The 13,130-nt window shown below is 62.6% G+C and overlaps 2 protein-coding genes across 2 annotated transcripts; both read right to left on the bottom strand.

Moving 5' to 3' along the window:
• Positions 1 to 5,090: 5,090 nt before the first annotated feature.
• On the bottom strand, positions 5,091 to 7,650 carry MNEG_0922 (MLO-like protein 12; the record flags this gene model as incomplete). The annotated part of the gene is made up of 7 exons (XM_014050594.1): positions 5,091 to 5,111; positions 5,273 to 5,456; positions 5,758 to 6,098; positions 6,408 to 6,485; positions 6,812 to 6,874; positions 7,127 to 7,301; positions 7,562 to 7,650. 7 exons carry the CDS (start codon positions 7,648 to 7,650, stop codon positions 5,091 to 5,093), a joined length of 951 nt encoding a protein of 316 aa, XP_013906048.1.
• Positions 7,651 to 10,122: 2,472 nt separating this feature from the next.
• Positions 10,123 to 11,380, bottom strand: MNEG_0921 (hypothetical protein; the record flags this gene model as incomplete). Its single annotated transcript, XM_014050593.1, has 4 exons — positions 10,123 to 10,295; positions 10,539 to 10,647; positions 10,854 to 10,996; positions 11,302 to 11,380. 4 exons carry the CDS (start codon positions 11,378 to 11,380, stop codon positions 10,123 to 10,125), a joined length of 504 nt encoding a protein of 167 aa, XP_013906047.1.
• Positions 11,381 to 13,130: the final 1,750 nt, after the last annotated feature.

The following is a 13,130-nucleotide window of genomic DNA, read 5'->3' as shown; positions in this document are numbered from 1 at the left end:
AGTCACAGCATCGATTCCTGGTGGCCTGGAAGTCCCGTGCAGGTCCCACACGCCCCTGACATTAAGGCTTGATTGTTGGCTTGATTGCGGTTTTCTTGCGCTCCGCAGGCTACATGGCTGGGTTGTGGGCCTGGGCAGCGCACATCTCTACAGGCTCCACAGGTAGGGAATGTGCGGTCTCGATTTTGGTGTGCACGTGCCGCGCAGGAACGCAACATTATGCATCGCCTTGGGACTTGAACCAAGGGCGCTGCTATGGATTGACGGCCACGCGCACAACGGGAGGCGTTGGGGCGTCAACACAGAGGGTGTGGCGGCGAGGTCGGCGCCTCACAGAGCACTCAATGCGGGCAGCATGATGTGCTTTGCTGTGCCGCACAAAGCCACGAGCGGCATGCTTGTTTTGCTCCGGGTTTTGACGCGTGCAGGCCTGCTGATGGCGTGGCCGCAAAGGTGGCGCGAATGCGTCGAGACTGCGGACACAGAAAGGCCGTTGACCCACAGGGTCGTGTACCACGGCATACTCCACAGCAGGGCATGGCCTGCTCACACAGGACAGTGAACGCCGAGGAGTGCATGTGCACATCACAGCCAGCAAAAGATTGTCTTATGTCCAAGCCCAGCCTCCGGAACAGAAGGGCAGATTGTCAGCGCCGGCAGCGACGTCGGCCGCGACACGGGCCGGGCCACGGCTCGAAACGGGATCGCGGATGAAGGCTACTGCGGCGTAATGCTGTGCAATTTGTGCTGGCAATGAGATTGTGCACTCTCAACCAGGTGGTAAGAACGGAAGGCCAAAGTCAATCTCATAACATCAGGTTCAAACTGGCGCGGCCTGAGGCCTATGCTACTGCGCAGGCACACGTGCAGACCAGCTTTGCCACTCCAAGCACGCGCCCTGGGGAAGCAGCGCGGGAAGCCTCATCCACCATCCACCACAAAAATAGGCAGGTGGCTCACAATCAAATGCCCCTCCTCAAGAGAGATGGGCCCAAAAGCGGCGTAGCGCGGACCTGGTCTCCAAGGAACTGCGGCTTGGTGTAAGAGGCGTCACCGGCGCCACCCTGTGGCCGTGGATGACCTTGGCGGGTCTGTGCCCTGGCTGACGCCGCTTGAGCAGAGACGACGCTCTTATGACGCACTGCTTGGGGGCATTGGCTTGCCGGCGCGGGCTTGTTTCAGGATCAGGGCCCTGCAAACAGGTGTGTGTGTATGTGAACATGGGTGCATGTGTAAATGTGTGAGTGTTGCGTGCGCGCGCGCGCGTGTGTGTGAATGTGTGTGTGTCAATGTACGTGTGTGTGTGTGTGTGTGTGTGTGCGTGCATGTGTGTGCATGTGTGTGCATGTGTGATGTGTGTGTGAGCGTGTGTAGGCGTCCAAGTGTCCATGTGTGAATGTGTGAGTGCGCGTGCGTGGTGGGAGCCATCTTGAGTGTGTGCGAGTGCATGTGCACATGTGCATGACTGCGTGTGTGTGATTGCGGCAATGCCGGATGATGTGTGCTGATGGATGCGCAAAAACTCAGCAGCTGCTTGTCTCTAGCTGTGTGATGCATGGTCCGCCAGCAGATGCCAAGCAGGTTTAAGGAGGGCGGCCCTCCCAAAGACAGCTGCAAATGTGTGACCGGCAGGCGAGCCCGCACACACAGACGAGCAGCAGCTGACGAGAAGCCTCGCGGGCCCAGGCCGTCCTGGACAGCAGCTGGACTCTGAAAGCAACTCCGCCCGTTCAAAAGCACTACTTAAAGCATTCAGCCGGCTTCCACGCATTCAATCAGGCACCCAGGCCCACCTTAGCATCTCCCCTGCAAGCTCCACGTTGCTGCTTGGGTCCCCTCCGACCCCGGGGCTGTGCCCCCCTGCGCTGTGCCCGCTCGACCGCGCCAGCGGGTTCCCCGGACCGCTGCGCCGCGACAGCGGGTTCGCGGCTGCGGCAGCGGCGGACGCTGCGGCGGGTCCGCTGGCGCGTGAGATGGGGTTGGCGGGCGTGCCGGCCAGGGACTGCAGGTTGGGGGCGGAGCTGGAGTGGTGCATGCTGCCTCTGTTGCCAGGCGCAGCCGGCGGCTCCGCAGCAAGCCGCACGGCTGGGTTGCTGTCGCTTGGCGGCGCCCACTGCTGCTGCTGCTGCTGCTGCTGCTGCTGCTGCTGCAAGCCCGCAAGCGCGGCCTCTGGCGCGCCCGCCGCGCTCGTACCACCTGCGCCGCCAGACGTCCCAGCGAAGCTTTCTGCGGCGGCGCCAGCTTTGGCAGCCGCAAGCATGTCGAGCAGCTGCAGCATGCTGGCCGATTTGATGTCTTCAAGGGACCTGCGGTATGACAGGCGCTTGCTCGCGGGCCGCATCGCCATCAGCTTGCGCCGCAGCCGCTGCGCGCGCATGGTGTCGCCGTCGTCGTCGCCGTGCCCGTCGCTCGATGTGCAGGAATACGCAGGGAGCAGGCCCCAGCAGGACTGGCCCCTGCGGATGAAGCTGGACAGGCGGCGCGCCTCCTTTTCCTCAGCGAGCACGACACTGCAAAAGACGACACGGCGAGCGATGGGATAGGGAGGTTTAGCTGTGTCGCGCGGGATGGTTGCTTGCACAAGGTGGGCCGGGCGTAGTTGGGCGGTCCCACCGGTTCACTGCCACACGCCCCAAGGACAGCATTTGCGCGCTCCCCACTAACATATAATTAAAGCGTTTGTCGAATGCCAACAAATGGCTATTCATCACACACACACACACACACACACACACACACACACATACACACACACGCGCGCACGCGCGCGTGCGCGAACCCTCGACCCCAAGCCTCGAGACCTGCAACGTGCCCTTGGTCCTGTCCATGTCCAAGCCCTAGCCCCCGATTTCAAACAAAAACCACCCACCCGAGTGACTCCGCGAGCGCCGCAGCCTCCTCGGGCTGCAGGCCCCCCTCCTTGAGCGCCCGCCTGAGCACCGCCTCGGGGCTGTGGAGGCCGACCGGCTCGATCAGCGCAAACTGGGGCAGCACGCGCAGCGCAGAGTGGACGGCCAGGAGGACCGACCCAACCATCAGGATGATTGTGGGCACTATGCCGACGCCCTGGTACATCCAGTTCGTGACGTGCTTTTGCCTGCGCAGGGGCGGATCGGTGGTGTCCGAGGTTATGGTCTGGCAGGGGGTATGTACGAGGCATGCGCGGCGGGGGGCACGCGCTGTCGCAAGCGAGGGCAGGCACAGGGGCAGAGCAAGCTGGGGCGGTCGGCAGCTGCGCAGCGGCGCATTGGGGAATACGCCGGCAAAGACGCCGCACCAGAAAGCGAAAAAGGCGAGGGTGAGGAGGAACGAATTGCAATAGAAGACCATCTGGAAAACCTGCGGGCAGTGAGCAAGTCGATTGATGTATTTCGGGCCGGTGCGACGTCAGCACTGGGGAGGCCCCCTTAGCTGGTTGTTTCATGCAGCTCAGATCTCCCCCTCTTTGTGTGCGTATGGCGCTGGCCGCCATCACCAACCTCGCTCCAAAGGCATGGCAGACGCACGGCGCAGGAGTGCGCCTTGTCAGGTCAGCAATTTCAGCCCTTGGACTCACATAGAGCAGCAGCCTCGGACTGCCAAACCAGATGAGCTCTGACGGGTCCGAGGGCAGTGCAGCCACCCGCTCCATCACCATCCGTTGCCTGCGGGCGGCGGCGCCGCCGGCCGAGCTCGATGCAACCGATGGCGTCGGCGACCGCGGGGCTGGCGCCTGGGCCGGTGTCGGCGTCGGCGCCACCACCCTTGCGGCGGCACGCGGCTGCATGGGCTGGGGCGAAGCCTGCCATGGGGCTGCTGACGTTGATGGAACACATGTGGCGCCGCTCGCTGCAATCCCCTTGTCTGCTGGCTTGGTCGTGCAAGAGGGAGATGGGTTGTTTCTGCTGGAACCCGTGTACAGACCTCCCCCGCAATCGCGGATGCGCCGGGAGCCCTGCTGATCGTGGCTTCTGTCCAGCTGCTGCCTCGTCGCATCTGCCTGCACCTGCATTTGGTCCCACACACCCTGGCTGAAGCCCCTGCCCCCATCTGAGAACGGCGGCTGGTGGGAGCTGTGGGAGCTCTCCGCCCACTGCTGCTGCTGTTGCTGCTGCTGCTGCCATTGCTGCCATTGCTGTTGCTGCTGCGGAGGCTGCTCGTGCTGTTGTTGCTGCTGCCACCGCTGTTGCCTGTCTGCGGACACCATTCCCGCAGCGCGCCTGGGCGGCGGTGATCCTGCCCCCACATCCACCTCAGCACCCTCCAAACGCTCTCCCGATGGGCCCTGCTCTCCAATGCGGCGGAGACCGCTGCCGCCGCCGCTGCCTCTGTCTCTCCCGCGCCTCTCGCTCGCCGCAGTTTGCTCGGCGATGCGGTGCAGCTGCCGAAGTGCGAGAGACACTTGGATCTCAGTCAGAGACTCGCCTGCCGTCACAAAATCCTCAAGCTCCTGCACCGACGAGCACTGCTGGATCTGGCGCGTTGCGTAGCGCGCGTCCAGCGCTGGCGCGGCAGCGCCGTCGCCGCGGTCACCGCGCGTGGCGACGCTTTGGCGCGGGCGGCTGGTGGTGCGGACGGGCCGGAGGCTGCCGAGCGGGGCGAGTCTGAGAGAGGGCTCGTCGAAATGCAGGCTGGGCCCCTGCGCTACGTCATCTGTGGGCCCCTGGACGGCGATCCCCTCACCGCCTGTTGGCCGCGCACGTGGGGAGCGCGGCCGGGGATCAGCAGTCTTGCCGGCCGAAACGGCGGCGGCTGGCGCGGTGGCGCCCAAGTGCGCAGGGGCACGCAAGTGCGCAGGGGGGCGCAAGTGTGCAGGGGCGCTCAAGTGCGCAGGGGCAAAGGGGCCGAGATTGTGCGAAGCAAGACCGTCAGTGGCGCCGCGGACGGCAGCTGTCACGGCGGCGGCGGGGGGCTCGATCTTGATTTCCAGTTTTCCGCTGTCCTCAGGGCCTGAGCCGATCGCAACGTCGGTGTTGCAGTCGCCGCCGGCGTTGTTGTTGCCGCAGCCATCGTCCTTGAAGCAGCCAAACTCGTACGCTTCCCCAAATTGGACCAAGGCCTGGGTGGGTTGGCCGGTGGGTGCAGGCCGGAAGGCACGCGGTGGGGCTTGCTTATGGCTGCTCCGTGGGCTTCTGCAATAAGATTTTGCACCCCAGATCATCCCAATGAGCACACATGTGCGTGCATGCGCGCGTGCACGCGCATGTACGCACGCACGCACGCACGCACGCACGCACGCACGCACACACACACAAACACACACACACATGCGCGCACGCGCACGCCCGCACACCTGCGCCGCCGCGAGCGTGCTGATGCTGGCCAGCTTCCCGGCCAGCACGAACTCTGTGACCACGCTCAGCCCAAACAGCCAGTACGGCAGGTAGGCTGGGAACGGGAACGACAACAGGGCGGCCGCGAGGCACATCATCGCGGCGTTCAGCTTCATCAAGTGGGGCAGGTGCTCCTCGATAGACCTGACATGAGGTGAGGAGGTTTGCATATGGGCAAGCTCAGGAACGTATTGGATTGGACGTATTGCGTGAACCACAAACCATGCTTGCTGCTGGTGTGGGGCAAACCAGGTCCAGCATGGATAATGATGGGCTGCATGGAGGAGAAGTGCCATATGCTCGGGCGTTTGGTTTGCATCGTACACATGGGAGGCGAATTCAGCGAGGCGGGGGTGATGGGATCGCCGTTGAGACGTGGGATTTGCTGCAAGGCAGGCTAAGGTAAATTCAAGCTTGCGCTGCACAGCTCGCAACAGCCAATCACCTCTCAACGAACGCCGCAAAGTCAAAGGATTGGTCCAAGTTGAGGCGGGCGATGAATAGCAGCCGCAGGCTGTAGTAGACCGCACGCGTCACTGGGCTGAAAACGAGGTCCGAGGTCACCACGGCCAGTGCGACGCGGCCGGCATGCGCCAGGCCCGAGGAGCCAACGCGCACCCAGAGCGCCTTGGCGCTCGCGCGGGCTCGCCTGGTCGCACGCTCTGCGCGCGCCCCGCCGCCGGCGCGGCTCGGCGGCGCGCGCGGCGAGGGAGCCGTGATGTCGCTCATCCGGAGGAAGGCGTCTGCGGCGGGCGCCTCCGCTTCCCAGCGGCGCCATTGGCGGATCTGGGGTTGGGGAGGATTGAGGCGTATGCGTTCAAGACTGATTCAGCAAGACAAGGGCCGTGTTGCAACAAGAGACCAGCCCCTCGGCGACGGACCCAATGTGTGCCGCCCACAGGATGCGGGCAGGCCTGCACAGGGCACCCACACGCAGGTGGCCAGGTCAAACGCTGGAGGCTCAACCGTGCAAGGGCATGCTGTACCCAACACCGCGCGGCCGCAAGCCGGGGACTCCTCTGATGCAAGAAGTGATCCTGAACCCCGAAACCTCACCCCGCCCATTGCCTGTTGTATAAACAAAGCAGAGCCCACCTGCACTAGGCAGATCATGAGGGTCCCAAAGACATACAGGACGTGCACCACAGCAAATAGGAAGATCAACAGGTGGACCTGGGCGAGTTAGCACGTGTTGGGTCGTACCATATTGTTGTACTGCAAGAAAGAATACTGCAAGGGCTGAGGGGGGATGAGTATACTGGGCGGCGTGGGGCAGCGGTGGGTGCTGCTGGGGCAGATGGAGGGAAGCAGGCTGCGCTGCTGATGCAGATGCACGAGAGACAGGGCTATACCTCAATCACCTGGCGCGCATATCGAGCTCAAAGACTTTAGTTGCGCCCTTTGTGCGCACTGGCAGTCAGCTTACAATCCACACCGCTCCCAAATCACTGATGCACCCGGCGGGTGCCCGGGAGCTGCGTCGCCACTTGATGAGTCACCTGGTGCATCATGTAAGCGCTGAAGAGCGGCTGTCGCCCTTTGCCACACTTGTTGTAGTCACCCTGGTGTGCAGGGCGGGGGGATAACCATGTGCACTTGTTTCAAGTGGAGGTGCGGGCAGGATTTGCTGAACCACAAGGGCTGGAATTAGTCCACATGATCATCAAGGATCTTGACACGAGCAGCGGCCAGCATACACACACTGGCCAGTTGTTCTTGAGAGCGACCGCTGCACGTTCTCTCTGTCACTTTGAGCACACAGCTGGTAGCAGCGATGGGCCGACCGACCCTGCAGCAGCGTGGTGCGGCCCCACCTTGGGCGGCCCGCCCAGCAGGTGGCGGCCGAGGAGCCCCAGCAGGCGGCGCCCGTCCTTTGACGCCTCGTCCTCCATGTAACTCGTGCTGTACTCGATGGATTCGTCTATAAACACGGGCACCTTGCTCTGAGGTTTCCAGTTGAGCCCATAAGCTGCCACGCCGTCCGGAATGCTGTGCGCCAGATTGCAGGCGGAGGCGGTTGCTTACACAGGGTCAAGCGCCATGGTGTAAGAATGGCTCTGCAGGTTCGCACAAAACCCCTTCAAAAAAGGACTTCGCATGAATTCAGGTCAGAAATAGCCCGCTGTGCGGGCTGCGGGGCGGTCGTGTCGGGCTGGTTGAGGTCGTGGGGGGGATCAGTGCGCTGTGCCGAGACCCCTCAAGGCATGCGAAACATCACACGACGTCATCATCCGCAGTCGTTCCCTCACCAGATCTTCAGCATGCTGCCTTGGACAGCCGTCAGCAACATGCTTATCAGGCCCAGCAGGAAGAGCTCCTGCTTTATGAAGGTCAACATCGTTATGAGCCCGTTTGACCGCGAGGTGCCGCGGCGCTGTGACCAGCGGTGCTCCAGCCACTCTGTGCCGTGCTCCAGGAGCACCTGTGATTTTGTGCAATTTAATTTGAGGGTTCAAGACACGCTTTGAGTTGTTGTGATGATGGGTCTGGCAGCAGGGTTGCTGTGAGTCAGCTATGGTGGGAGGGTATCTAGGCTGCGCAAGGGGTCAGGCCGGGTGACGGCTGGCGCACAGAGGTGTGGGTTGATAGCACCAACGCATTTTATTGGGAGCTCGACTTTCTGACGCCGCGGGAAACCGCGCCTCTGTGGCTGCGTGGCTACTGCCAGATGCGCGTCGGCTTAAATTCGGTCCCCTTGTCCCTGCCGCCTAGCGGCAGGCGTGTTGCGAGAGAAGGGACTCCCGCGGGCGAGACGTAAACAAAGGACCAAGCTCCTGATCAGGCTCACCGATATGAATGCGAACAGCAGAAACAGCAGGCCTGTCGGGGGTTGAGTTCGGGACAGAGGGCATGGGCGAAGATGCAGACTGATGTGTCGCGCCATCGTTGGTCTGTGCAGGAGTCTCGCATGGGCAAGGGCGCCAGATCTCGGCTGCGTAGCATGCGCAAGATTTCGCGCAACGCAGAAGCCGCATCCCTGGGTCCAACATGGCTGGTGCAGCGAGTCCCGGGGAGCGTCAGGGGTGCCCCAGCTCCCCCCTCCCCCGGGCGAACGGCTAGCAGGAAACGCTGCAGGGTTCAGGAGATCTCACCAGTCCTCCACCCGGGGGTATCAGCGATGTCAGCCATCCCTGCGGCTGCTGCTGGGCCTGCCGCCGGCCCGGCTCCACAGGCGCGTGCGTACAGGCGGCTGCGCTCGAGCGTCACCCGGCGTGCGCCTGCGCGCTCGGTGTGGTAGTGATCTGGTGGCTCTGGCGGCTAGACTGCCAACCGGGTGCCTGCACCGCCTGATTGCGGTGATCGCTCTTGCCACACTGGAGATAACGTGACTGGACTCTCTTTTTCCCGTGGGTGCACGCAATCCGATCGGCAATCCGAGCGTCCAACACGATGGCGCTGCGGGTTCGGGCAGAAAATTCGGGGTGAACGCAGTTGCGCTTCTGAGCGTGAGGTATTGAGCGGCCTTGATGGCCGTGTGCGATGTCTTGTTGCAGGGCGTAGGATGTGGGCTACTCCCCAGACCAAGCAGCCGGGTCTGAGCGTCCTGCGGTAATGCGCCTGATCAGATTGATGATGAATGACGTGCAAGGAGGAATCACCGAAGTCTTCATGAGTACGCAAGACCATCAGCCAATCATGCGAATGTTCCGCGGCAGTACAGCGGGCACCATTACGTCGCCTTGGCACCAGCCCGATGCCTCTGACCAGCGTGCCAGGTGTGCTCTGCCGCTGTGGTGCGTGCGGCTTGATACCGAGTCCAGTTGCTTCCCGTTCCTCAACCTTCCCCTGCTTTGGTTGATGTGGTTTGCACGTCCATTTCCGTCAATGTCTCTGCTGGGCTGGTTGATCTTCTCACACTTGTGAAAGTATCCAACCGCTGTTTTGCGCGGCAAGTGGCGCTCAGTCTGCGCCGACCACCACCACGGCGCCCCAGATCAACCACCAACTAACAGCCATCATTCACACGTTTCACATAAACTCAATGCCACGCTTGCATGCGCGTTCCATGAGAGACCCATGGAACACCCATCCTCATGCCTGCAAGGTCGTGCGACGTGCCAGGCCCTACTGGCCCACCTGTCACCGCACTGAGTGCGCCGCAGGCGCTGCGCTGAGGCCGTGGCTTGTGGCCCTTGTGCGCGCGTGCCGTCTGCACTTGCTTGATGGCCCCGTAGGATCAGCTCAGCTGGCAGCCAATTCGCCATCAGACGGGTGTCAAATCAACCAGGCCAGACGGCACGCTCGTTCGCTCCTTGGATGAACAATTACAAGCAGTGCGGACTGGGGGTGGCCTCGAATGCAAGCAAGCCCCCCTGTCTACGACAGCTGGTGGCAACTAATGCCGAATGCACCACGGACACAAATCATCGCGAAGTCGACATCAAGGGACATGCCGAGCGGCACAGCCGTGCGCTCAAGCGCTGTGTGTGTGTGTGTGGGGGGGGGGGGGGGGGTGAGTGAGGGAACGAAGGTCAGCGGTGATGTACAACAGATGGCACCAGATGGGGCTGCCGCAACGGCTAAGCCAGAAAACAACCAGATTTCAAACACCGGGACGAGCCCAAGGGGCAAGGAGGCGCACTCACGGCGCGTGCTGTTGACCGTCAACGATCAGTGACAGAGCAGCCGATGGTGCAGCCAACTGGCGTGTGTGATTGCATGCATATTTGCCCCAACACAACTGGTTTGTTTGGATCAAACTACTTCATTGCAACACCTTTAATCGAGGCTAGAATCACCAAGCAAGGTGAGACACTAGTCCCAACTTGTTGAGGGCTAAGCTGAAGCTCTCCGCTCAGACCACAGGTGCTCAGATCATCAGCGCGCCGCCGCTGCTGAGCTGTGCCCCCTCCGCAATCAGCGGCTGCGCCAGGTGCGCCCCGTGCTTCATCGAGCGGCGCCCGGCAAGCTTGCTGCAGCGCTTGGCCTTTGCATCATTCAGCAGCCACCAGGTGCGCAGGTGGAAGTGAATCAGGGCAATGTCTGCGCGGGGGACAGAACACACACCGCGGGAACGTCTGAGTGGCGCGCACGCCATACAGCGCTGAATCGGTGCACGGGGCAACAGGCAGGGACACTTGTGGTGTTGAAACAGAGACACACTGAGAGGGGTCGAAAATGGTGGTGACTTGGACGACACAAGATGGCTTGTGGGGCGTGGTTGTGCGGCTGTGCTGGCGCGAGCCGAAAGCCAAGCTGCGGCCGGGCCCGTCGCGCGTCGCTCACCGGTGGGCCCAAACGACTCGCCGGTCGCGGGGATGGAGCAGCCGCGCAGCACGTCCGCACCCGCATTGAGGAGCTCACGGCACACGTCGAGGTGGCCGTTCTGGGCCGCCTGCGGGTCGTATCAAACAGAACGGTGTTTGCGGGTCGGCGCGGAGCGGGCATCTAATTCTCCAGGCGCCAGTCTTGCGCCAGCTTCTCGCCCTCGGCCTTCAACTCCCCACTCCCAAACAGCGGCGCGGCTTGTGCATGCCTGGGCATCCTCTGATACCACTTTTTTTTGGCTCGCAGCCGGCTCGAAAGCCCCCCGATCCCCACTGCTCTGAACCCAGCCGGGTGATGACTCGCCAGGTAGAGGGGGGTGATGCCGTGCACCTCCTGCTTGTTCTGGTTGACCAGGGACACAGTCTGGTGGATCTCCTCGCCCTCCTGCAGGCACCGGCGCACCGCGGCGGCGTCGCCTGCGCGACCGCGGGCGAGCAGACGCGAGGGGTTTGAGGTGAGGCACAGGGGGGCTAGGGGTGGGTCGCTGAGGTGGGGTGATGCCCCATCAGCCTGATGGGGCACACCCTGAGGGTGTGGAAGCCGTGCGTGTATTTGAGGACCGTGGGCTGCTGAGGCCGGCCTTAACACGGAATTGCAGCACAAGCCTGGCAACAACAGGCAAGATGCAGGCCGCAGCAGGGCGATGCAGACACGCTTGCTGTCCCGATGCTCGAGGCGCTGCGGCGGCAGCTGCGCGTGCAGCCTCTCGACGCTCGCTCACCAGCAAAGGCGGCCCAGCTGAGGCGAGGCAGGTTCAGGGCCTCCACACGTCCGTAATGAGACTCGGGAATGGGAGACATTTGCGTATATCAAAGCGTCGGTGGCACTGGGGAAGAGGACGCCGCGAGAGTCCCGCGCGTGTGTCTAGGAGATGTGTTTGTTGCTACAAACAAGAAATAGGGTGATAAGGATGGTTTTTAGGCTGTGGAGAGGGGGATGGTTGGGCGAGGACGACTGAGGTCGAGGCTCGCTGGGAGATGGGCACGGAGAGGGGTGAAGCGTGGAGGGGAGGGCGTGAGAGCCCGGTGGAAAGCCTGGAGGGACAGGAAGGGGGAATGGGACATAGAATGCGTGCTCCGCAACATAAGGGCGCGGACGCAACGTCAAACGCCCGGCCGCATGCCGCGAGGCGACGGGAAGGTGCCTCGCGGCTGAGCGTGCATCTGCCTGGTGGTGGACGGTCTCCAACAGCAGCGGCCTACACAGTGAAATTTGCTTGCCGATAATTTGGCGGGACTGCTTAAGCGAGGCCGCTCATGCGTCACCGCCACGCAGCGTGGCCAAACCTGCTCATAAGAAGGCGTCCCAGGCGGCAAGGCTTTTGAGGCCGCCCGCTGCTGCCCCCGCAGGCGTGAGGTCCACATTCCATCGAGAAGATACGTAACTCAAGTATGAGGTCCTGGCACCGACGGCTGGGAGAGGCCCCCCTTGCACCAAGGTCAACCGCGCGGGTGGTGGGCGCCCAGGGCGTGACACGCGTTTGCAGTGCCACACTTGCAACATATTCGATAGCATGGGCCGTGCAGATATTATTGATGAAGGTTGGTGGGAGCGGCGACAGTGTCTACACTGAACTCATCAAGCAGCAGCAAAATCTGGGTGAGGACGGAGTACAGTAGCTGCGGTGACGGCGCCGAGAAGACGCGCCTGAACAGCCACAACATTGTCTTTGCACGAGTACCACAGTGAAGCTCAATTGCGCGCATTTGCGCCAGCTAAAGCGCTTTTGTCACCTCCCGAGATCACCGTCGAACTATGTCCGATCAGCCGGCACCGTCGGCACAGGAGCGGCAAGGGAATGGAGAGGAAACTCTCAGCGAACAGGATGCGCCTCGCGAGTGCCCATTCTGCGTCATGATGCGGAAAGGTGGCTGTGAGGCGCCGTTTCAGGTGTGCGGCGCAGGCGGGCCGGGCGCGTTGGTGGTGTGGCGGACTACCCGCCACTCGAATCGTCTGAATGTGCAGTCCCCTCCACACTCAGCTTGACGAAGTGCGATGGAGGCTGGTCGCCTTGGTAACCTCGGCTCCCTCCCAGCTGCACAGCTTGCCACCTGGATTGCAGTGCGCACCTCGGAGCACCTCATCCCGGCAGCTCGAGCCGCGCCGAGCGTCCCTCTCCCTCACGCACGACCAAACAGGCATTCATGGACTGCGGCGAGAAGGCTGATAAGAGCGACAAGGACATGGGCGCGTGCCTGCCGCTGGTGAGCCCTCCCCTGTCAACCTGCGGGCGGCCGCGGGGCAGTCCCCACCGCGCCGTGCCCTTGCAACACAGCCCGCACAAGTGTGCAGCGGCTGCACACTTCCTGAAAGTGCGCCCCGCCGCTGCGCGGACGCCGCATGCCCCTGGCCTGCGCAATGACAAGCATATGAACGAACATGGGGCATCGCATCCTCAGCCGAAGGGGGCTGCGCAGCCACCGCAGGTGTCTCTCAGCAGTCCCTCACACACCGCTGTTGCTGCTGGGACAAACATCACAAACACAGTACGAGGCGCTGCATCAGTGTATGGAGCAGAACAAAGAGGTTTTCGACGCCCTCCTCGAAGAT

Source organism: Monoraphidium neglectum (genome assembly GCF_000611645.1).
Source record: "Monoraphidium neglectum strain SAG 48.87 unplaced genomic scaffold scaffold00084, whole genome shotgun sequence".
NCBI classification, from domain to species: domain Eukaryota; kingdom Viridiplantae; phylum Chlorophyta; class Chlorophyceae; order Sphaeropleales; family Selenastraceae; genus Monoraphidium; species Monoraphidium neglectum.
The sequence above is the reverse complement of the archived record's forward strand: the minus strand, read 5'-3'. Positions and strand labels throughout refer to the sequence as shown.